General features: G+C 48.3%; 2 protein-coding genes and 1 long non-coding RNA gene across 3 annotated transcripts; 2 read left to right on the top strand and 1 right to left on the bottom strand.

Annotated features, from left to right (window-relative positions):
• Positions 1–725: 725 nt before the first annotated feature.
• On the bottom strand, positions 726–3,520 carry LOC123166692 (peroxidase 1). Its single transcript, XM_044584487.1, has 2 exons — positions 3,171–3,520; positions 726–1,727 (listed from the first exon to the last, which is right to left on the bottom strand). The coding sequence occupies exons 1-2, from the start codon at positions 3,399–3,401 to the stop codon at positions 882–884; spliced, it is 1,077 nt and encodes a 358-aa protein (XP_044440422.1). The 5' UTR covers positions 3,402–3,520; the 3' UTR covers positions 726–881.
• Positions 3,521–10,708: 7,188 nt separating this feature from the next.
• On the top strand, positions 10,709–18,710 carry LOC123170058 (peroxidase 5). Its single transcript, XM_044587904.1, has 3 exons — positions 10,709–11,126; positions 17,619–18,050; positions 18,150–18,710. The coding sequence occupies exons 1-3, from the start codon at positions 10,719–10,721 to the stop codon at positions 18,558–18,560; spliced, it is 1,251 nt and encodes a 416-aa protein (XP_044443839.1). The 5' UTR covers positions 10,709–10,718; the 3' UTR covers positions 18,561–18,710.
• A 3,880-nt stretch (positions 18,711–22,590) lies between these two features.
• On the top strand, positions 22,591–23,995 carry LOC123163673 (uncharacterized). The gene is made up of 3 exons (XR_006481940.1): positions 22,591–22,709; positions 23,513–23,641; positions 23,842–23,995. It is a non-coding gene; the product is annotated as an uncharacterized lncRNA (long non-coding RNA).
• Positions 23,996–24,233: the final 238 nt, after the last annotated feature.

Consider the following 24,233-nt stretch of genomic DNA (forward strand, 5'->3'; position numbering starts at 1 on the left):
GATAGTATATGACAGATCATTGCAATTGCTAAGAAGAGATGAAAAAACGAAGTTCTTCGGTTGGAAGTTTAATATTTGGCCATATCTTTGTGTAGCTTTGATGTGCTTGGAGAGGATAACATAATGTGGTATTGGGATCCACATGGTGAATGTAGGCATGTAGCCACTACTATCTCTTTTAGTGTTCCAAATTCATACTTCAGGGTGGAGGTATGTGCACCGGCATGACTTACATTTGAATACATGCACTTTGCTTTTGAGTTCTCATCTTTGGTAGATATTGTGTGTCGTGTGATGTGTGCAAGAAAGTCGTTTGGAGATTTGACTTACATACTTTCGTAGAGCTGCTTCTTGAAGAAATTGTCCTAATACATGCATGAATAAATAGTCAAACTGATGAGAGAGAAGGAGGGATATAGAGAGAATAACAAGAAAAACAATTAAATAACTTAATCACAATTGATGTTGAATCATAAGAATATATATATGTCTCGTGGCAACGCATGGGCAGTTAACTAGTACTAGTAGACGCCGTTCTGAGCCCGGCCGGACCATTTTATGGCAATTTTGAAGGACAACAGTCTACAGACGAGTTTTTTCAGATCTGCTATAGTAGATGAAAACAAGCGAGTTGGCAATAATGGAGCACTGCGACGCGCGCACATAGTGCCGGTGAAGTGTTGGACCATTCATGCCCCAACCAGATCTAGCCTTTAGCCCATGCATGACTCAGCAACTCAGAGCACGACATCGTTTATTCTTCATCATTCATCACAAGTGTAGGTGCGAACGGACACCGACCGGCCAGCACGCCCGTGCATACGCATACGCAGCAAGGACGTGCCAACACCACACACGTTACTCTGCGCACATACTGTACATCAGCCCGAGGCGACCTTATCGTCGGAGCCCGGGCGGCGGAGCATCTGGATCGCCCCATCGTAACCGGACGAAGAGGTGGAGGACGGGTTGACGATGCTGCAGTTGAGGCGGATCTCCCCTTGCGTGCCGGTCTTGGGGGCGATGTTGCCCATCTTGATCATGGCGGCGATGAACTTCTCCTTCCACAGCGTCTCGTTGGCGGCGAAGGTGTCGACGAAGCCCTTGAGGGTGGCGTTGCGGATGAGCTGGTCGTCGGAGAAGTGCAGGCCCAGGTTGAGCTGCACCAGCTTGTAGTAGTTGTTGTCCAGCACCACCGGCGTGCTCAGGTCGATCTCCGTCGTCACGTTGGTGAACTGGCTCGTGTTCGCCGGGCACAGCGCCTCCAGCAGCGCCTGGTACGCCGGGCCGATGGTGCCGCTCGCCAGCCGCTCCCGGTTCCTCACGATGAAGGAGTTGCAGTGGGAGCGGCCCAGGGTGTGGGAGCCGGACAGGACCACCATGTCTTCGGCGGTGAGCCCCCTGTCCTGGAACCCGCTGACGAGGCCGTCCGCCGTCAGGTTCGGCCCCGGGAGGGTGAACGCGCCGGCCTGGGTCGAGAGGTTCCCGTCGCGGCGGCCGGAAGGGACCTGGTAGAAGGCGTTGCTGCCGGTGATGTTCACGCTGTCCCGGGCGGCGAAGGCCAGGATGTCGGCGCATGACACCGTGCGCGGGCAGCTCTGCTCCAATGCGGCCCTGGCGGCGTCGACGACCGCGAAGCCACGCAGGCTCGGGTTGTTCGGTGCCGCGTCACGCTCCGGCGTGCCTCCGCCGGGGTTGACGGACAGGAGCACCGAGGAATCACAGCCCTGGTGGGTTCACATGGATAATATCAATTTGATGCATTGTTAATTGCACTGATTAACTATAGGTGCATGTCCTAGTCTTAACCGGTACTGCTACAGTGTCTTTAACTTAACCTAGTGTATTAATCTTTTCTTTATGTAAGAAAGGAAATTGCCGGCGTACCATTCCTGAACCTAGCTGTTGCAGAGACAGGCAGGTGCTGGACGCGGACAAATTAGACATTTTCCACGTATGTCCACGACACAGTAGGTACGACGTAGCAAGCATAAATATAACAGTTTTGCTAATCATCTGTGCATCATATACCATGTTTGACTAGTCGTAGTTAGAGTATTTGGTAGTCGCATGTACGTATACTTCAAACAAGTATGTGGATAATTGTCCAACTTCACTGAATAGTTATCTGTGAAAACGTGACACCTAACCTACCACATGGTAGGTACGACGTAGCAAGCATATACTACTAATATTCATCTAATCATCTGTGCATCATTTCATGTTGACTATTTGTAGTTAACTTAGTAATCGCATGTATAATTGTCTAACTCGCTGAATAGTCCAAACATGTGAAATGTGACACCTAACCTACCAAACTAGCGAGGTGACACGTCGTCAACGTATGATACGTGGTCAAAACAAGAGTGACCCCCACATGTTCACTCGACCAATTGATTAGTATTATAGTAGTCACCGTCACCTACCGTGTTGTTCAACTCAAAATCGTTACGTTCGAAGTTAATTGTCCTTGTGTACACCTTTTGGCACGTCCTTCCCTTTCAAGAAGGATTACAAGCTTATCGCTACCCTGACGCAGATGTAAAGTTTTTAGTTAGTTGGAAAGTTTCTAGTTACCATGCATGTGACTCCAAAGGTGCCATGTTGTTACTATCTTCTCCAGAGAACTCCTCTTTAGTTTCTCCTCCATTTCAGGCCAACAATAAAGTTGGTTAGCTGTTCTCGGTAGAAAGATGAATAAAGAGTTTGGGAATTACATGAATTATATTTAGTTTCATTAACCAAATATGTATGTGACAAAAGGCAGAAAAGATACACACCGCCACCGTGTATATGGTAGCTTTGCATGCAATTGCAAACTAAGCATAACTTATGGTAGAACCAGCCCGTCAGAGTTTAAATCCTTTAACTGACATAAGTGCTTCCACATTTTTCGGAATTATTTTAGGCTTTTCAACGCATTCTTTCAATGGTATGATGTGCCTGCCGACTACGAAGTGTTTGTGATGACTTTGTCAATTTTAGAATATGATTAGTATCACGAAATCCTCATTAAAAATAAAAATAATGTGTGCGTGTGTATATTTATAACTTATAACGTTATGAGCATTTGTTTTGAAAAAAAAATAGCTCTTGGAGTACAAAAGCAAAGCAGCTGTACGTGCGACTGCTCCTGAGCCTATACATGCAACCGGCACGCACGCACGTACCTCGACGAAGCAGTCGTGGAAGTGGAGGCGGATGAGGCCGGCGGCGACGCCGGAGTTGGTAGCGAAGGCGGCCGTGACGGCCTGCCGGACGATGGCCTCGGCGTTGGGGCAGGTGGTGTTGTAGAACCCCACGCGCAGCTGCGCGCGGCTGTGGATCGGCAGCTGCAGGCACAGCACGGCGGTGAGCAGCACCGCCAGACCGGCCAGGCTGCTGCTGCTGCTGCTCGCCATGGCCACCGTACGCTGTAGCTAGCTAGCTTAGCTGGTACTGTTGCTCACCCTCGCAAGGACGGTACAGTGAGCGTCGACTGCACAACGATAATGGGTGCTTAACTCTCCTGGCTTGAGTGTTTTTTATAGAGCGAGAGGCAGGGTTTTTTGTTTGACAAGTCGTGCGTGCTGTGCAGTGCAGGTGCGGTGTACTCGTGCTGGCCACGGTACCAGAGGGCCCGGCCGGCGAGAAGAGGAACAGTCCTAGATATCGGATAGGCGAGGCTTACTGGTGTTGGGTGGTTTTATTATTCGCGCTGGACCGCCTTTCTTGAATACTCGTGGGCGTGAGGTGGACGCCTTGCCTCGTGAGTTCCCACCATGGCTGCTAAAGTCAAGCTCCGGAACTGTAGGCCGGCCTGTGCTACGTAGGGACCCTGATTGATGAATGATCATGTGCCTGCGTCGACCCGACGTGGTGCTGGATTGATATATACACACGGAAAAGTAGCCGGCCGGCCTCTTCTCCCGTGCCAGTCGTGAGGCGACAAGCGAAACCAGAACAGTCGCCGTGAGGCGACCAAGCTCGTGTATACATGAATTCCACCACAGATATCCTAGGCATCAACCCCGACAATTTAACAAGGGATTGCTAAAACTCACCCTTTTTTTATGAATGGGTCGATAAGATCAACAACTTTTTTGACAAAAGATGCTCTCTTCTAGAAGTAATAATTTTCTTATTTGTATAGTTCGGGATCCATGCATCTCTTCAAATATCAATATTTTGTCCATTTCCGACTCTTCAAATGTAACATTTTTTAGAGAATCAACTCCTGTCATAATGCTTTGCCAAGCAAAGGAAGAACCCTCTTTTAGACTTACATTCATTAAATCGTCATCCGAAAAATATTTAGTTCTCAAGATGGTGGCACATAGGGAATCAGATTATCAAGCAGACGCCACACTTGTTTGGCTAATAAAGCCAAATTGAAATCCCATTCCTCCTTGGTCTTTTGGCACACACATCTTCCATCATGCCATCCAATGCATTCTCTTCTGATTGTCATCGTCACCGCACCAAAATTGCGACATCGTGTCAATGATTCCTTAAAAAAAGGATTTTAAAGGCGAAGATGGCATAAGTTAGGATAGCTTGTACAACCGATTTGAGTAAGATTTCTTTCCATCCACTAATTTTCATAATAATTCGATCAATTAAGAATTGGAAACAGTCACTTTTGTCCATACCCACATTTGCAAGCAAACCCAAATATTTGTCATTGAGGCCTTCAGTCATAGTTCTGAATAGTACAAATTTGCCCTTGTCTTTCACTTTTGTGTTGGGACTAATAAATATACTAGATTTTTTAACACTCACCATTTGCCCGGAGGCGGCGCAATAAGAATCCAAAACTGATTTCAGCGCTTCCGCGTTCATCGAATTAGCTTGCATAAGGACCAAAGAGTCGTCTGCAAAGAGAAGATTTGAAATTGATGAGGCATCTCTACTAACCTTAATTTCATAAATACTTTCATTCGCCTCTGCATTAGCTAAGAGAGCAGTCAAGCCCTCCGTCTGCCGAGCAACACACTCCTTATGCTTTGTTGGTGTGATAGCCTGGCTTAATAGGGATGATAGACTACTCATATCAATAAGGAATTCCTTCTTTTCCAGGAGCCCATTCGGAAAGAACTCCAAAGTTAAGCGTGCTCAGCTTGGAGTAGTTTCAGGATGGGTGATTGACCGGGAAGTTGTTCCCGGGTGCGCACGAGTGAGGACAAAGTGCGCATAAAAGACTAGTGATCTGTGGGGCCAGTCTAGATCCCGCGAGGAGTAAAATCACCGGCGGGTGTGTCCGGGATGTTTCAGTTGGCCTTGTCGGTAATGTGTTACCTAGCTAATTTTTTCTTTGATCATCTCATAATAATCATATATCAGGAAAGTAGCTCCCGGGTGCGCACGGGTGAGAACAAAGTGCGCAGTAAAGACTAGTATTGATCTGTGGGGCCAGTCTAGATCCTGCGAGGAGTAACAACCACCGGCGGGTGTGTCCGGGACGTGTCAGTTGGCCTTGTCGGTAATGTGTTACCTAGCTAGTTTTTTCTTTGATCATCTCATAATAATCATATATCCGGACGGGACCGCGGGTCTGCGAGCTCGACGGCGACCAAGACGACGAATGAGAGGCGGGAGGAACGCCGGCGGCAGCAGGCCAACAAGATTTGCTACATCTACGTAAAGATTTTTACGTAACCTACGTAAAAGATGACCTAGCCTGATTTGGTTGGAAGGGAAATAGGCCTAGGCCCACACCGTGAAAATCAGAGGCGATTAGTTTAGCGTTGAGGAAAGAACGTAACTTTACGTAGCTGGTTACGCAAGTCTAGTGAGATGTTTAGGGGCGACCGGCGGCGGCGGCAGGCCTGTAGAGATGGTCGGGGCGGCCGGCGGCGGCAGAGACGTCGGGAGGGGGGGGGCTACAGAGTTCGCCGGGGGCAGCCTACAGAGTTCGTCGAGGGCGGTTGCATAGAGATGGACTAGGGCAGAGCGAGACGGCTGGGTCGACCCGTCTGGTCCATCGGGTCACACGGTGCCAGCTCCCAGTAATCCTTTTTGATTCGAGGCCGACCCACCTGGCCCGTTAGCCTCGAGATTTTGGGCCGAGTCAGTGACCCAGCGGGCCGACCCGGCCCATTCCCATCTTGACATATATGAGAATTTCTGGCCGTGCTGTTTAGCATGCTCTGACAGATGATTAAGCAAAGAACATTCGGTCTAGGTATCTCCTTTGGAGTAGAACCCATGCTGGTATGCATGCATGGCGAGTCTTTTCACACGATAGGTTGATGAATTGGAGTTATTATATATTGCTCTAGGTTGTAACTGTTCCATATTGAATTTCATCCAAATATTCATCACTACTCTGTGCCTATGCTTTAATACTATTGCACTTGCTTGAGTTACTACTATTGCTTTGTTTGCTGCTGCTGCCACCATTATTGTTACTACTGTTGTTACTCTGTTACTATTGCCATCATATTGTTCTGCTACTAATAAATTTCTACAAGAAAGTGATTCTCAGGTGTGGTTGAATTGACAACTCAACTGCTAATGCTTATAAATGTGTGTCGAATCAATAAATTTGGATGAAATATTACCCTCGAACACTGTTGTGATCCCCTATACTTATGGGTCATCAAAGGGTCTTCCTAATCGAAGAAGTAAAGACTGTTCTATTTAATGCAAACATTTGGCATGTCAATATTTTGACAAGCTAACATATGGTAAAACCTCTTGAAAAGAACATATGGTAAAGCCAAAAGTTTCAAAGTTGACAATTTTTTTAGGGATCAATGAAAACCAATAGATAATCATTTTTTAGACCTGCTGATTATTGGTGTGCCAAATATTGGAATCAAACTATGCGGCCTTCATTGTGGCTACAACTGGTATATGTGCTGCCGAGCACGAAGAACATTGTCTCCCCTCTATGACGATGAGCCAAACCGTGGTATGGCGATGGAAGGCTCCAATTTTGGATTTTTTTTCAAAAGGAGGTTAAATTCCCCGCCTTTGCATCACACGATGCACTCCACCATGTTATTGAAAAGGCTTTCGCCCTATTTTATAGATAAAGCAACAATCACCATACAAACAAACGAAACAACACTCCATCATAACACAAACACTCAAGGCAAGAAATATAGGTGCTAAAGGACAGTCACATCTTATTTCTTCATCTTCTTGTCTTTTGGCTATGTGCATCCATAATGTCTTTATGACATTTCGTTGTTGCAGAGGCTGGGTGTAATTAATATCTCCGTGATATTAATATATTCCCTTTGTCCAAAAAAGAGAAGGCACATCACCCAATACAATTTCATGTAAACAAACGATATACACCAAGTCTCACTAGAAGTCGATGAAACTATCAACCGTGAGCAAGCCGTCATGAAGAGACGAGGATAACCATGAGCTCCGAGGCGGTTCTGGGACTTTATTCTTTTTTTAGAAGAAAAGGGCCTAGCACCCTCTCTGTGCAGTACCGGAGACCGGGACCCATATTTTCTTCACTTGTACGGCAGCGAGGGTATTATGGACTTTCGTCCATGAGGCGTTGGGGCCTGACTGGGAGGCCCTAAATCTCGCAGAGTTCCTTCGGCTTAGAGCTATACAGCCGGCACGGCATCGCCGCCTATTTTGGCTTATTTTTGCGGCAATATCATAGACTCTTTGGACGACTAGGAATAAGATGGTGATTGAGAATGTTTTCTCGAAGAAGGCATCTGACTTCTTCTTTAAATTCCTTGCTTTCTTGCAGCACTGGCACCCGCTCTCGAGGTAGCGTGATCGTGATCGCCTTGGCTTGATGATGGATGCGCTTTTGGCTTCGGCGCGTCGGCTGTCGTCCCCGTAGGGCCGCTCAGCGGTAGCCACTAGGTGGCTTTTTTTCTATTTCTTTAATGCTTTCTTGGGCTTATTTGTGCTGTGGCCCTAGCCGTTATCTGTTGGTTGTTGTTCGAATTTGTATCATGTGGACCGTTGCTTTATTTATAAAGCGAGGCGAAAGCCTATTTCGAGAGCGCCGGTTCCATTGCAAGCAAGGAAACCAAAGTTGTACAAAACCGACTCCAGGATCTTACAGACTCTAGACAAAATGGAAAGCTAGCGCAAACAGGTGAAGAAATCTAGCTATTATAGATGAAACAACATGAAGCTCAGAGCTAGGGACTAGCAGCCATTACAGAAACTAGACTCCTCAATTACAAACAAACGGACTGGATCTAAAAGCAAGATGCCAGCCACACACTCCTCAGCCTGGATCCGGTGCTTTGGTCAGGAACTCCAGCTTTCACACCATCGACTGAATGTGTTCTTTAGCAGGATATGCAGACAGCGATTCCCACCGAGCAGCGTACGAGACAGTTTTGCGCCAGAGTACCTGTATGTTAGACCACTTAGCGCGGTTGAAGACGAAATCATTTCTGGTATTCCAGATGGCCCATAGGCCAGATCTGCAGACTTTATTCTGTTACCCAACTAAACAACACAAACTATCAGTGCTTGCAGACTCGGTGACGATGGTACGCTTTCATCATATCCCTTATGGGGGCGTCGTTGGGGAGTGCCGGTTACTTCGGTTGTCGCAATTTTCTGTGGGCTGGCTCGAAGCTTCCCCGGTTGTGGACACTCTTGCTTGTTTCCTCTCATATACACGTGACCGCGCCATCAGGTCTCCAGGACCCTTGTGTTCGCCGTGGCGCTCCTCGGTACGGAGGGACCTCTCCTGGCGATAGTTCGGTGGGGATTTGAGGCATGGTCCGATGGTTTCATCAAGGAGACGTGAGTTCGTTGGACGTCGGTTCTTGGGTTTCTTCTAGTTGTGGGGAAGCCACTCTCGTGCTTCTGCCGAGCAACACACTCCTAATGCTTTGTTGGCCTTGTCGGTAATGTGTTACCTAGCTAGGAGTAGTTTTTTCTTTGATCATCTCAGAATGATCATATACTAGAAGGGTTGTGCACGCTTTGTTGCGCCGTTCGCGTTGTTGGGTTTCTTAAAAAAGTAATCACTCTGTTTTAGAATATAAGGTGTATTACTTTTTTGAAAACTCATTTTTTAAAAGTTTGATCAAATTTGTAGTAAAATATATCAAAATCCATAACATCAAATCGGTATTTTTAGATTCATCACGAAATGAATTTCCATACTTTTCTATTTAATATTGTGGATGTTGATATTTTTGCTCTAAACTTGGTCAAAGTTAAAGAAATTTATTTTTCTAAAAAACTAATACCCCTTATATTTTATAATAGATGGAATAGTTTGGCCGGTGGGGGAGATAATAGAGTGTGTTTTATTTTTATTTATAATGCAGTGATTTGGTGGGCCTTTTCGTGTTGTGATTATGTATTATCCGCTAACCAACCTATATTTATGTGGGAAATTTCTGTGTAGGTTGTTGCATGTACTATATTGGCTACAATATCACATGGTAGAGCTTCTAAGTGGTGGGAGGGTGTGCGGAATTGATATGTTTTTATAGGTAGGTGGTTGCTGATTGTTTTTATAGATCGGTGGTTGCTGACTGATTTGAAAAATCATTGGCCCAATCAAAATCTTAAACCAAATCAAAATTGAATACCTCAATGGAATGAAAGAGCTTCAAGTTTTGAGAGCATAGTGATTTAATAGAATTGAATGAGAGAGCTTGAGAAATTGTTGACCCGGTCAAAATCGGATGACTTAATTCTAAATTGAATACCTTAATTAATTGTGAGGCCTTAAAAATTAGGAAGCATAGTGTATAGTATAAAAAAATTGAATAATGAAGCTTTGAGAAATTGTTGACCGGTTAAAATCGGGTGACCCAATTATAGTTGGAGACCTCAATTGAATGTGTGATTTTTAAAACTAGGAAGCTTGGTGTTATAGAGGATGAGAATTTCCCGCCGTGTTGTTTTTATCTTTAAAAGAGGACGATAGCATGCTCTCAGATAGACTGAGGTGAGACAGATGATTAAGCAAAGAACATTCGGTTTAGGTATCTCCTTTGGAGCAGAACCCATGCTGGTATGCATGGCGAGTCTTTTCACACGATAGGAAAGCTCAGACCATGGAAAGTGAAAGAGCAGTAGACGCACTAGAAAAATACAGTATTTATGAAAAGCGAGAAGAATGTGATACCATCCCATCCCATGCACATAAAGCAAAGTCGCAGATGCTGTTCAACTCTGCTGGATAGACGCAGTTGCTTTAGTGTTGATTATTACGTACTCAGATGGCTGTGGCCTGTGGGTACCGTGCTCTAAAGCTTGCTCCATCCATCTGAGCGCATCAACATTTCGGCAAATGTTCCCAGATCCCAGTCAGGCCTAGTTAAACATTTCGGCACATGCCACATGCTTCCACGTTCTCTCATCTCAAGCTGTGGAGTACATGAAATGGTCACTGAATCTCCAAAAAAATAAAAACTGAGACAAGTTGGAGACCCAGACAGCAGATGTTTCGGCAAAATCACACACAAGCCCTAAGAGTAATCAAACATAAGACCTGATAAATTCCAAGGTATGAAAAGGATCCTTGTTCCCTCAAGCTTGACGGCAGCTCGTCTCCGTTTCTGGAACACCCCTCCTGACAAGAACCCAAAGAAAGTTATACATGATTTGATCTCTCTGTCTCTCGCTGTCACCTGCCACGCTTGAAGATAGCCTCAGTCAGCTAAAAACACTACGTACTAACCTGCAAAACTAGAACATTGTTCTGCCTTGGCCGGAGGGAAGGCTTTGATCATCACACATGGGCCTGACCGACTGACTTTAGCATCTCAGGGAGCATGCCGATGAGTATGGCCACAAAGAAGAAGAAAAGCAAGCAAATGGCGCCACTTGTGCAGGCGCCGAGCTTTTACACCTGTTTTGACAGGCTTGCCCTTCCAAACCACTCCAGTATGCTATATAAACCCATGAGATTCAGAACCAGGAGTCACCAAGGAGAGACACAAGCAGCAACTGAAATGAGTTCCCTTTCCATGAAGTGCATGCTCTTCACCTCGGCAGTCGCCGTTGTCCTTGCCCTTTTCCCCGTCGCCGCTGTCGGCGCCGGCCTGAAAGTCGGGTTCTACAGCAAGAGCTGCCCGTCGGCAGAGAACCTGGTGCAGCAGGCGGTGGCTGCTGCCTTCAAGAACAACACCGGTGTCGCCGCTGGCCTCATCCGGCTGCACTTCCACGACTGTTTTGTCAAGGTATGTTCATGAGTAATAGTTTGCTGGTCCGACATATGGGTGTGAATAGAGGATCCTTGGCTGGAAAGTACAGTATCATCTGCATCTAGCTACTTTTAGCTAGAAATCATCATAGACGGATAGATGCAGACAAGAGTGCAGCATAGTCAGTTAGCCCAGTTTTCTTTCTCTGACGATGATTCATTTGCATTTACTTTTTTTAGAAATGGAGGAGGACCCCCGGCCTCTGCATCTGGATGATATATTAATTATTCACACAAGACCATACAAAGTCATACAAAAGTAAGACTAAAGCCACCGTCTAGACAACATCTGTCGCTACTCCTATCTAGTTGATGAAGGGATGCTGATAGTCTGAGCCTAATACCAAACAAACCTTGCAGCCAAACCTAACATCTAAGACCTGAGGTCCCAACCAGGACGCCTGCCGGGTATGGGGCATCCACCAGTCCGGCGCACTCTTCAACCTAGACGCCTGCCGGGTATGAAGCCGCCGCAGCCACCTGCCACCAATCCATCTTTAGTGTTGTACTACTGCATGTACCTTGCCCGGTCTAACTGCCGTCGACGCCACCATGACGCCAGACAACACCACCATCCTGTGCTCGTCCATCATCACACGCCCACCGGCGAGACCCCGCTGCTCCATGCCGCAGAGACCCGCCGTTGTCGACGTGTCAGATACCACGCCGCTCCTCCTCTTGTCCCCTCCAGCCAACACTTGCTCCAAAACGATGCCCCAGGAGGGAGAACGACATCGAAACGTCGCCATCGTCCGATCCAGTAGATTCAGATCTAGGGCTTCCCCCGGAACCTTCCGATCAGGTTGACGTGACCTGCAACGACGATGCCTCGAGAAGGGAACGACATCCGACACGCCGCCATCGTCCGCCATGACCGCAGTCAGGCGCGATTTTCACCGGAAGCCACGTCGTCCCGATCTCGCAGTTGGCTGGAACCGAGCGGTGCCCGCCGCCGAACCGGTGACGCCGCTGTCGATCCGGTCACGCCACAGCCGTGCGACGCCCCCGATGGAGATCCCGATCGAGATCGAAGACGACCCCGACCGAAACCCCGCCACCAGCGCCGCCGCACCGAGCCAACTCAGTTAGAGAATAGGGTTTAGGGTTTTCCGTGGGGCAAAGCCTCTCCACGTCTTTCTATATATATAACAATCAGCATACAATTACATACGTACAGGGTACGTGTACATGACACGCTAGACCTATTTTAACACTCCCCCTCAATCTGAACTTCTACTCTGTACAAGGTTTAGATTGGTACTAAAACGGTCTAGCATCTGTCTGGTGGCTGGTTTAGTAAACACATCAGCCAGCTGATCGTTAGAAGAAATGAATCTGATCTCAAGAGCTCCAGAAGCAACACGCTCACGCACAAAGTGAAAATCAATCTCGATGTGCTTGGTACGTGCATGGAAAACTGGGTTGGCAGTCAGATATGTGGCCCCTAAGTTATCACACCAGAGAACCGGAACACGCTGCTGAGACACTCCAAGCTCTTTGAGTAGTGACTCTACCCAGATGGCTTCAGCAGCTCCATTCGCCAAGGCTTTGTACTCGGCCTTTGTGCTCGACCTCGACATTGTTGGTTATTTCTTCGAACTCCAGGAAATGAGGTTCGGTCCAACGAATATGGTGAAACCTCCAGTTGATCGACGATCATCCGGACAACCTGCCCAATCTGCGTCAGTGAAGATACTAATGCTAGTAGAGACAGCCTTGCGAAATTTCAGCCCTGTGTGCAACGTTCCTTTCACATAGCGTAAAATCCTCTTAACAGCTTCCCAATGAGCATCAGTGGGCTGTGAGAGAAACTGACACACCTTGTTCATTGCAAATGAAATATCCGGACGGGTGAGTGTTAAATACTGCAGTCCACCAACAACACTGCGATACCGGAAAGAATCATCGGTACTGAGAGGCCGTCCAGACACTCGTGCAAGCTGCTCGGAAGTAGACAGCGATGTGGAAGTAGGCTTACAATTCTCCATGCTCACACGGTGTAAAAGATCCAAGGCATACTTCCGTTGAGTCAATGTCATCCCCCCTGAATTGTAGGACGCTTCCAGACCAAGAAAATACTCCAACGGCCCAAGGTCCTTGATAGGAAAACTGGCAGCGAGGGCATGAACAAGACCATCAACCGCACGTGGAGAAGATCCGGCAATGACAATGTCATCCACATAGACAAGCATATAGATCTGAACATCACGATAGCGGAAGAAAAACAAAGATGTGTCTGCTTTGGAGGAGGCAAAACCCAAAGCGAGAAGACGAGCATTGAGCCGAGCGTACCATGCACGAGGAGACTGCTTGAGTCCATAGAGTGCGCGCTGAAGCTTGCACACATGCGAGGGAAAACGAGCATCCTCGAAACCAGGTGGCTGCTGCATATAGACGTGCTCGGAGAGATACCCATGAAGGAAAGCATTGCTGACATCAATCTGCCGAAGACTCCAACCGCGAGAAACAACTAAGGCAAGAACCAAACGAACGGTGGCCGGCTTGACAACCGGACTGAAGGTATCACCATAGTCAATGCCAAGCTGCTATGTGAAACCACGGGCGACCAGACGAGCTTTGTACTTATCAACAGAGCCATCCGGACGGTGCTTGGTCTTGAAGATCCATTTGCTCCCAACAACATTGACACCGCGGGGCCGAGGCACAAGAACCCAAGTCTTGTTGTGATGCAGAGCAGTGAGCTCATCAATCATCGCGGTACGCCAGGCAGTCTCACGGAGAGCATCACGATGAGAGACAGGCACCGCAAGAAACGCACGGCGACGGGGATCATAGCGGATAGTCTCGTCAGTAGGAACAAGAGCACGGTGAGTATGATCGCGGGTGCGGGTAACCATGGTGTGTGCAGGAGCAGCTGGGGGCGTCGCGGTCGAGGGAGCTGGACTCCCCTCGACAGAGGGCGACGCGAGCTGCGGTGGCGATGGCGGAGCAGCATCCTCGAGCACCGGGGCGGGGGACACCGCGTCACCGCGCGGCAAGGAGGCCGTGGACGGGCCGGTCGAGCCGGGCGAGGCGGTAGCCGATGGACCAGCCAGGCCGGGCGAGGCGACGACCGAGCCGGGCGACGCGGGAACCGAGCTGGGCGACACGGGAGCCGGGCGGGGAGACGTGCATGTCCCATGCACGTCGATCGCCAAGGAGGGCTGCGCGACGGCCACGTGGGGGCAGCGGGCAAAGGGTGTGCATGCGCCATGCACGTTGAGCGCGGAGAAGGCGGAGCCGAAGAATCCTGCACAGAAGCAACAGGGCCTGGGACAGGCGTGTCAGTAGACAAATAGGACAGGTCGTATTTGCGCATATGGTCACCCGTAGCCGGTTCAGTGGGAGGAAAAGAGAGAACATCAGCTAAAGAAGAGACATCGACAGTGACCCCAGGAGTGGCATAGGGAAAAACAGACTCGTCGAAAACAACATCACGGGAGATGTAGATACGTCCCGTGGAACGATCAAGACACTTGTATCCCTTATGCATCGGACTATAGCCCAAGAAAACACACATGGTGGATCGGAAAGCAAGTTTGTGTGCATTATATTTGCGCAAACTAGGCCAGCAGACGCACCCAAAAGTGCGAAGAAACTTATAATCGGGGTGCACCTTAAGGAGACGATATATGGGTGTATCTTGTTGAAGAACAGGTGTAGGCATGTGATTAATGAGATAGCATGCCGTAAGGAATGCCTCATCCCAAAAACGCAATGGGAGAGAAGAATGAGCCAGCAAGGCAAGGCCTGTTTCAACAAGATGACGGTGTTTGCGTTCAGCAATGCCGTTCTGCTGAGACGTGTGCGGGCAAGACACACGATGAGAGATGCCAGTGCGTTGGAAATAACGATGCAACCGGTGATACTCACCACCCCAGTCGGACTGAACAGCGATGATTTTAGTGTGCAGAAGACGCTCAACATGAGCCTGAAAGGCATAAAATACTCGCTCAACGTCAGACTTATGCTTAAGGAGATAAATCCAAGAGAAGCGAGAGTAATCGTCAACAAAGCTCACATAATATTTATAACCTCCGGAAGAAGCAATAGCTGCCCCCCAAACATCATAATGAATTAACTCAAGAGGCATAGTGGAAACATGATGTGATAAATTATAAGGCAATTGTCGACTTTTAGCACGCTGACAAGCATCACACACGGAAGTCTGACGTTCAGAAGAACACACCAAATCATTATTCCTAACAATGTTGTGAACAATATTATTCGAGGGATGACCGAGACGCTGGTGCCACTGGGACGGGGTGGTCTTGACGCTGAGGGACGCTTGGCGGGTGGAGGATGACGACGCGCGACCAAACGGGATGGGGTAGAGTCCACCATGACATCTACCGTGAAGAAGGATTTTCTTCGTGGCCGTGTCCTTGACAAGGAAAAAGAAACGGTGAAATTCCACAAAAACATCATTATCAAGGACGAGACGATAAACGGAGAGAAGATGTTGATGAATGTGTGGTAGACGAAGAATATTGCGTAAACGAAGGGATGAACCGGGTATAGAGGAATGACCAATATGCGAAATAGACAAACCTGCACTGTTTGCCACTTGCACTTGATCCTTCCCGCCGTAGCGCTCGTGGAAGTGCAGACGATCAAGATGACTCGTCAGGTGGTCCGTCGCACCGGTGTCCAGAATCCAGTGCGGCGGCTCATGGGAGGAGGATGTGGACGCGGAGTTGGCGGCGCGGTGGTCATGATCATAGCGGCTGCGACAGTCGCCGGCCTCATGACCCCAATTCTTGCATATCTGGCACCGGGGACGCCAGCGGCGGTTGCGACCACCCCCGTTGCCACCTCCGTTTCCTCCTCCATTGCGGCTATTGCCCGTTGTTGTTGTTACGACGAGAGGGGTTGCCCTGGCTGTTGCCATAGCCGCCCGAGCTGGGCGGGAGGGAACCAGCGAGGGGGCGGCCGCCGCTCGGGCGGCCAGAATCGGAGGCTCGGCCGGAAGTGTTGTTGTAGACCGGCCGAGACGCGACGTTGGCGGAGGACTACCAATCCCCGTGCTCGGACTGCTGCTGCTGAAGGGCCTCGTAGTGGAGAACGCTGGAGTAGAACGCGGGGAACGTGATTGGCACGCCCGTGAAGTTCATGGAGGCGGCGATGGGGTTGAACGCCGAGCCGAGCCCGGTCAGCATGTAGTCGATGACCTCATCATCGCGAAGAGGAGAGCCGGCGGCGGCCATCGAGTCAGCGAGGGCCTTGACCTTCTGCATATACTCGCCGGCGGGACGATCTCCCTTGCGCAGCGCCTGAATTTGGCGCCGGAGGTTGCGCACGCCGGCGTTGTTCTCGGCGGCGAACATGGTGTGCACGGCCGCCCAGGCGGCGGCGGCCGACCTGCAGCCAATGAGCTGCGCAGAGATCTCCACGCTCATCGAACCGAGGAGATGCCCGAGAACCTTTTGATCCAGCGTCCACCATTGCTCGTAGTCAGGGTTGGACACGGTGCGGGCGGCCTCGCCGATGCCTGTCGTCACGGTCGGCGCCGGCGCGGTGGCCGAGCCGTCGAGGAAGCCGTGGAGGCGAACTCCGGCGAAGTTGGGGAGGGCAAGAGCCCTCCAGAGCATGAAGTTGCTGCGGTCAAGCGAGACCACGATGGGCGGAAGGACGGGGGTGGGAGCCGTCGCGGCGGGTGGGCGATGACGGGGGCGATCGGGACGAGCGCGGAGGGGGTGGTGAGCGTGAGCGCAGAGGAGGGGGTCATCGCGGGTGCCGGCGCGGTGGACATCGCGGCGGCCGCGAGGAAACTGCGGCGGCGGCGGCGGCGGGAGGAGAGGCGGCGGCGGCGGCGGCTAGGGTAGGCTCTAATACCAAGTTAGAGAATAGGGTTTAGGGTTTTCCGTGGGGCAAAGCCTCTCCACGTCTTTCTATATATATAACAATGAGCATACAATTATATACGTACAGGGTACGTGTACATGACACGCTAGACCTATTTTAACAACCTCCTCCTAGCCCAGTCACCGCCAGATCCAGCCGTCCCCGCCTCCGGGAGACCAGCCGGACGAGGCGCCCCTTGTCCCCAAACAGTCAACCCGCGCCGCCGCCACGAGGACCAGAGGAAGGAGGGAGTGCCCCGCCGCCGCCCGCGCCGCACGGGCTTCGCCCGGCGGACGCACTCCGGCGGCGGCGAGGGGAAGGAGACGTTGAGGAGGGGTAGTCGCCGGCGGCCGATCTAGATCTCCGAGACGCGCGCGGGGGGCGCGTCGCGGGAGCAAAGCGTGGATTCTACAGTCCCCAAAGCGATGATTCATTTGCATGAATGAAATAATGATGATGACTCATATATTTGCATTAATTCAACTCTGCTTTTGTATATGCCAACGAAAAACATGCATGTTGTGGACTATACATATCATCAAGTCAAGTGCCCACAGTTTCATACTGAAACAAATATTTGCAAGGTGATTTACTGTTACTAAGCACAAGTACAACATGGCAACAGGGTTGTGACGGCTCAGTCCTGATCGACTCGACAGCAAACAACACTGCTGAGAAAGACGCGCCCCCCAACAAGCCCAGCCTCCGTGGGTTCGAGGTGATCGACGCGGCAAAGAAGGCCATCGAGGCGAAATGCCCCAAGACGGTCTCATGCGCGGACATTCTCGCCTTCGCCGCCCGTGACAGCGTCGCGCTAGCAGGAAATGTTACCTACAAGGTGCCCGCCGGGCGCCGCGACGGCCGGATTTCCACCAACGCGAGCGCCCTCAACAACCTACCGTCGCCGCTCTCAACGGCGTCCGAGCTGGTCGGCAACTTCACCCTCAAGAACCTCACGGCCGAGGACATGGTCGTCCTCTCCGGCGCCCACACCATTGGCGTCTCCCACTGCTCGTCCTTCACAAACAGGCTATACGGCTTCAGCAACACCAGTCAGGTATAAATATAATGGTGTTCAAAACTGCCGCCAGATGTCAGACATTTTCCTATGCATCTAGAGTCTATTTCTACAATATGACGATTGTTTTACTGCCAGGTTGATCCTACGATGAGCTCTGCCTACGCGTTCCTGCTCAAGAGCATATGCCCTGCCAACAGCAGCCAGTTCTTCCCAACCACGACGACCGATATGGACATCATCACCCCGACGGTGCTGGACAACAAGTATTACGTGGGTCTGACGAACAGCCTGGGCATGTTCACGTCGGACCAGGCGTTGCTCACGAACTCGACTCTGAAAACATCGGTCGACGAGTTTGTCAAGAGCGAGAAGAGGTGGAAGAGCAAGTTTGTCAAGTCCATGGTGAAGATGGGGGACATCGAGGTGCTGACAGGAACGCAAGGAGAGATAAGGCTCAGCTGCAGGGTCATCAACAAAGGGAGCGCTGGTCTTGAGATTACTAATGGACCCGACTATGGTGAATTCGCTGAAATAGCGACGAGCTAGTGGCTGTTTAGGCCCTTGATTTGACAAAGAAAGCAAGCATGCAGAACAACTGAAGATCGATCGTCCTGCTTTTTTTTTGTATTGTTCCGTCTGTTTCTTGGTTTTCTTGTATCGATGCAAGATAAAAGTTTTTTTTTATAATGTTGCGCATGGGAATGGTGTGTTGTGAACTTTACCAACAAGATGACAATGGAATGTTTTGTTCTTGTATTTACGCATTCTAAATTCAGGAAATGGAAGAGATGATGGAGAAAAACTACTTTAAAAAAATATGGACAACATTATACTCCATACTTGAGTGACACAATGGCTTTAGATGTTAGGGTTTGGTGCGATGTCCGTTTGGCATTAGGCCCGGATATTCGGCACACCTTCATCAATGGGATAAGAGTAACAACAGGTGTTGCCTGACTGATGTATTACTTGATATGGCTTGTGTGAATAATTAATAAGATGACCGCATGCATCGTCCAGATGCAGAGGCCGGGGGTCTATCCTCCTTTAAAAAGAAAACTTGAGTGACACAATTAATGGCTGAGATATGGCCAACTTCGACATAATGGACTAACACTACTGGACTCCCATAAACTAATGTGACTTTAATCTAGCAAAACAGAAGTTTGGTTTATTCTAAATAAAATTTCAATTAGGCCGGCGAAGTACTTACATTTCAAAAACTACACGACCTTTACATCGCACAAAATGTCCCTCCTGTGTTGCTCCCGCGGACGACTGGGAGGCAAAACCTAGCGCTGCCGCCGGGGGTCCCCTCCTCCCTCTCCCCACTCCCTTGCCGCCGCCAGAAGGTGCGGGCAGGCGAGCGGTGACGGGGTCTTCTTCGTCCCCTTTTGTGGGAGATCCGATGCGGGTCGGATCTTACGAGAAAAAATCCGTGGGGAGGAATGGCCATTTTTGCGAGATCTTGTAAAGTTATGACCACTTTGCAGAAACCGTTGAAAATGTTTTTTTTGCCTCAACTTCCCGTAAAACTGGTTATTTTAGAGATACGGGAGCTGTTGGAGATGCTCTAACCGACCGAAACTTCATTGCACGCCCTGCTCAAACCTTGCTAGAACGTTGTCGCTGTGCTGGCGCCCGACACCATGCCCACCCCAACGATGTGCTGCCGCTCGGCACCACACCCGTGCTATCACGTGTGTCACCGATCGGTGGGTTCTAGGTCATTACCTATTTTTTGTTTAACAATAAAAAAAATGGATTTAGAAGAAGAAACTACTAACAAAAGTTGCTTTCAGATAACTTCTTTTAAATTTTACAATTATCCTGTAAAATCTCTACTCCTAATGGACGACTTGATGAATAATCCGCGCGGTTTATTTTTGCTGGGTTTTTTTCATCATCCTCCCACCTCCGTTTTATTTTCGTCATCCTCCCACCTCCGTTAACTCGCTATCTTCTGCGAAAAAAACCGTCTAGGGTTCGTAGAGGTTGCGCCGCCACCGCTCGGCTCGGCCTCCTCCTTCCCTTCCCTCCCCCCACCTCCAGCCACACCCGTCCGACCACCTGCCGGATCCCGCGCCGCCACGCCTGCATCGCTCCGGTCTTCTCCCACAACTCGCGCATCGCAACGGCGCTCGCGCCCGCGCGGTCTCCTCCATGACCTGTCTCCATTGCGGCGGCGGCGGCACACATGACGCATCCGACGGCGAGCTCCACAGGTCAACGCATCCTCTCTTCTCTCCCATGGAAGTCCCTCCCCACTCACATCTCTCTCTCTGTCTGCGAGCGGTGGCGGCCGGCTGCGCGACAGGTCGATCTGGTCACGCCTTCCCACCATCGACCTCGCCGTCATTGAAGCACGCCACCACGCCGCCGCTCTTCTGTCTCTCCCTGCTCGCCTCCCGCGGCTAAGGAGCGCCCCAACCTCGCCATGTCGCTCGTGTGGCTCCCATGGTGCCGCCCCGCATAGCTCCTTGCTGAGCGCTGCAGGTCATGATGCCCGCCGATTTGATCTGCACAGCCACTCAATCCTCGGAACTCCCAATCGACGGCAACTCGACCGGGGGCTGGGGTGACAAGACTTCGACAATGCAGACGAGGAAGATCACGTCGTGGACGATTGCCTCAGCTAGGGTCCTTTGTTGTCATGGCACCGTTGACCCTGTGCTGCGGGCCGGCGAGGTCGTTGAACTTGCTGAAGGCATCACCAAGCTTCTATCTCTAGGTTAGATTCAGGCACCTGTAATCTATGTGCATCATATTGCTCATCGTTAGTTCGGTTGTGCCATTTGTTTCGATTACTGTATGCCTGAACACCTAGCTTAATTAGAGCTCACAACCGCAGTAATCATCCATTTATGCTGCTTAAACAGTTTCTCATGTGCTCTCTAATTTAGTGCATACACATTTTGACTGAGTGGCGGAGATATAGAGAAATTGTTTGATTTTGGTGCAACATGACTCTGATGATTATTTTTTGTTACCTTTCCTATTTAGATCTGCACCAATCCTTGTCAGAAAATTGAGAAGTCATGGCATAGTCAAATCTGAACAAGCCGTGTGGAGCTTCACGATGAGTCTGCGCATGAATTTGGGAATGGACGGATGTCACTCCGAAGAAGTCAGAGAATATTTTCAATGCGCAGCAGGACAAGAGAAAAGAAGAGAAGCAAAGAGAGGTGGGTTATCGCTCCTACATTGCTTACATGAACATCTTGATTTTTTTAGAAAGAAGGCATAGACCCGACATTAAATTAATGACACCCTGAAAAATAGAAAAGGCAAAAGAAACATGATACAAGGTACATGGTGCTGTAGGACCAGCTTACAAGACATGAAACAAACCATGCAATATAAAAATATAACAGAGTGGATTTTCTACTCCCAGATGCACCTACACCATCCATGAACAGTAAATTCAAAAGAAAATGAAAAACAGAATAAAAAAATATGAAATTTTGAGACATGAAATTAGATCAAAAGTTTTAGCATCTTGCAAATTTTTCACCACGAAATAACATTCATGGTGAAAAATGAGGCGTAAGTAGATTCACTCATTTTGCTTCGTAAGTAGTCCATATTGAAATCTATATAAAGACTTCTATTTAGGAACGGAGGGAGTACAAAAGAAACGCCTCTTGATCGTCGAAGTCCTCCGCCACGAAGCGAAACACCAATGAGGCGTAAGTAGATGATGAACACATAGCAAGCACTGCGCAGGAGTGAGATCACGTCAAGCAATATTGATTTGTTTGATTTGATGAATATTCTACCATTTGAAATAAATCTGAATGTTATTGTTTATTATTCTTATGGAGTGTTTGGCAGTGTGAGCATGTAGTATAAGAGTACCTTATCCGTTCAGCGGGGTGCTCCAACTTTTGATGCTGGTGAAGCTTTTGCAATGATGGCTGCATCCTCCATCATTTGTTAGTCTCCATTGGAGGTTTAATTAAACTGAAGTAAATATGCTAGATTCTTTTGTCAAATAAAAACATGACTGCCTATTTTGCTTGTCAGGACCAAGATCTCTAGCTATCAATGAAATGTTCAGAGTAGTTTTTGTTGCCTTTGTGTAACCCTGATAGCAGCTTCTTGGAAGGTTCAGATGTGTGGCAAAGGATTTCAATTTTCCTGTTTACACAAAGGAAACTCGAGGAAGGTTCAGATTTCTCATGCTTGGTTCTGTGCTCTCAGGGTTACATAGACAAAAATGCCTCCTATTTACACAAAGGCAACTCGAGGAAGGTCCAGATTTCTCATGACTGCTTCTTCGGCATTTCATGCTTGTGCCATCTTATTAGAAAATGTAGTTTGTTTTATAGCTGATGATGCTTGATGCTTTTATCGATTAGTAAATGCTCAGCTTTAGCTCATAAACTACATGGCAAAAGCTAATTCCGATGGGTCTGATGCAAATAATTTTCATCTTTAGACATTCCTTTAGTTGATTATTTAATCCTTTTATAAGAATCTATTTAGCTTTGTATTGTTGCAGTTTCATTATATATCCACTTACCAATGCATCTAAAGATTTGTTTCAAATGGTAGAATATGTTACAGGTGTTTCTCTCTACTTTGTGCTCCAGATTTGTTTCCCTACAATATGGCGGATTAATGTATATTCTTCTGAAGTCATAGTACATTCATGGTCTGTATATATGTTTGTATGCTGCAAACCTGAGTCCGGTAGGCAGCGGCTGATTTCTTCATTTGCTATCTTTATATTCTTCAAAGCAATTTAATTTCTTATCTTGCACCTGTGATGAACCTACAATCTAGAGCACAAGGAAACTATAGATAATTTGTTCTATTGCCTCTGTGAACTTAAGTTATGGCTTTTAAAAGTATTTAAACACCATGTCTTCTATATGGATGTCTACCTTTTCCAAAAGAATTGATATTCTATTTGGTGTAATTCAGGAACAACTGAGCTATCAAACATAATATAGGATGCAAAAATAGAAGTGTATGAGCATGTAGTGTATAATTCGGGAGATTAGGGGAATGTATTGACAAGTGACAATCGTATTTCCTTGCGTCCTCGATGCCGCTTCCTTAGCTCACATAGTAGTTCTTTTAATACGTACCGTACTTGATTTGATTAGCAGGCTTCAGGTAATTTGTGTTTGTGTGGTAACATCAGCGGACCTGTACTGCTACGAATTACATCACGGACTATGTGTTACTTTATTAATTGTAGTTTCTTTGTTCAGTTAGTTCTCTGGAAAAAAACCACTTCTTCTCCTGATGTATATGTTTTTTTTTTGTGAATTCGGTATGTATATGTTTAATACTAATCTTCCAAAGATTGTTGTAAGAAATAACTATATTTACTATCTTATCTCATCAGTGGGCTAATTCTATAAAAGAACTAATAAGGAGATTTCTTAGCATTTCTGTATATGTTTGGAGCAGTGAGATAATTTTATCCTATATGACTTTCTTTCTCTTGCCTTTCCTGATTTCGTTTTCCCCTCCATTTTTTTCAGGTTTCAAAGTTTGGCCGCAGCTAGCTTGATTTGGAGACATTTCCTGTTAGGAGTTAAACTTTGGTTTGGAGGCATCGAGCTTTGGCTGTAACTAGCTTTGTTACTTGGTATACCTCTGTCAGCATTCAGGTAAACACTATCTACCACATTGTTTAATATGGGGTTTACTCTGGTGCCACGTGTACTATATTGCTAGATTTAACTTTAATCTATGAGTTGCTTCGTATCTATTTCGGCATAAATGTTTCATCATACTAGGATTTAATTGGTGATCTTACTTTTGTTGCCTTTTGGTGACTATGAAATATATTGCATTTTCATGGAAGCAGGAGCCGGGTAGTTGTTGAGCGGGTTGTGGGAGAGGCGGTCGGCGAGCGCGGGCTAGACGGGAAGGTGATGCTTGCGATGGCGACCATGCCGGCGGGCAGGGCAAGGTCGATTGTGTCCATCATGGTGTTTCCGAGGGAGAGCGAGGCATCTGCCATCGCGCATCTGAAGAAGTCGATGCTCGGAACGAGGTTGACCACCGTGGCCGGCGTGAAAGCGGACGGACTTAAAGGCCGGTGACAGGTTTGCCGTCGTCGCACCGTCTCTCAACTTGGCGGAGAGGCGAAAGGAGAGCGGTGGCACCATGAAGACCTCGACGCCTGCTGCTGTGACCACGACCAGGCCATTGTGTTTGTAATAAAGATACTAATTGTATACATATCCCCCAGCTTCA

Source organism: Triticum aestivum, chromosome 7D (assembly GCF_018294505.1).
Source record: "Triticum aestivum cultivar Chinese Spring chromosome 7D, IWGSC CS RefSeq v2.1, whole genome shotgun sequence".
In the NCBI taxonomy this organism is placed as follows: domain Eukaryota; kingdom Viridiplantae; phylum Streptophyta; class Magnoliopsida; order Poales; family Poaceae; genus Triticum; species Triticum aestivum.

Excerpts from the sequence above, each read along its gene's own strand:
- LOC123166692 (XM_044584487.1), bottom strand. The coding sequence starts at position 3,401 with ATGGCGAGCAGCAGCAGCAGCAGCCTGGCCGGTCTGGCGGTGCTGCTC. Across the intron at positions 1,728-3,170 it reads TCCACGACTGCTTCGTCGAG|GGCTGTGATTCCTCGGTGCT; the intron begins GTACGTGCGTGC and ends TGAACCCACCAG.
- LOC123170058 (XM_044587904.1), top strand. The coding sequence starts at position 10,719 with ATGCCGATGAGTATGGCCACAAAGAAGAAGAAAAGCAAGCAAATGGCG. Across the intron at positions 11,127-17,618 it reads TCCACGACTGTTTTGTCAAG|GGTTGTGACGGCTCAGTCCT; the intron begins GTATGTTCATGA and ends ACATGGCAACAG. Across the intron at positions 18,051-18,149 it reads GCTTCAGCAACACCAGTCAG|GTTGATCCTACGATGAGCTC; the intron begins GTATAAATATAA and ends TTTTACTGCCAG.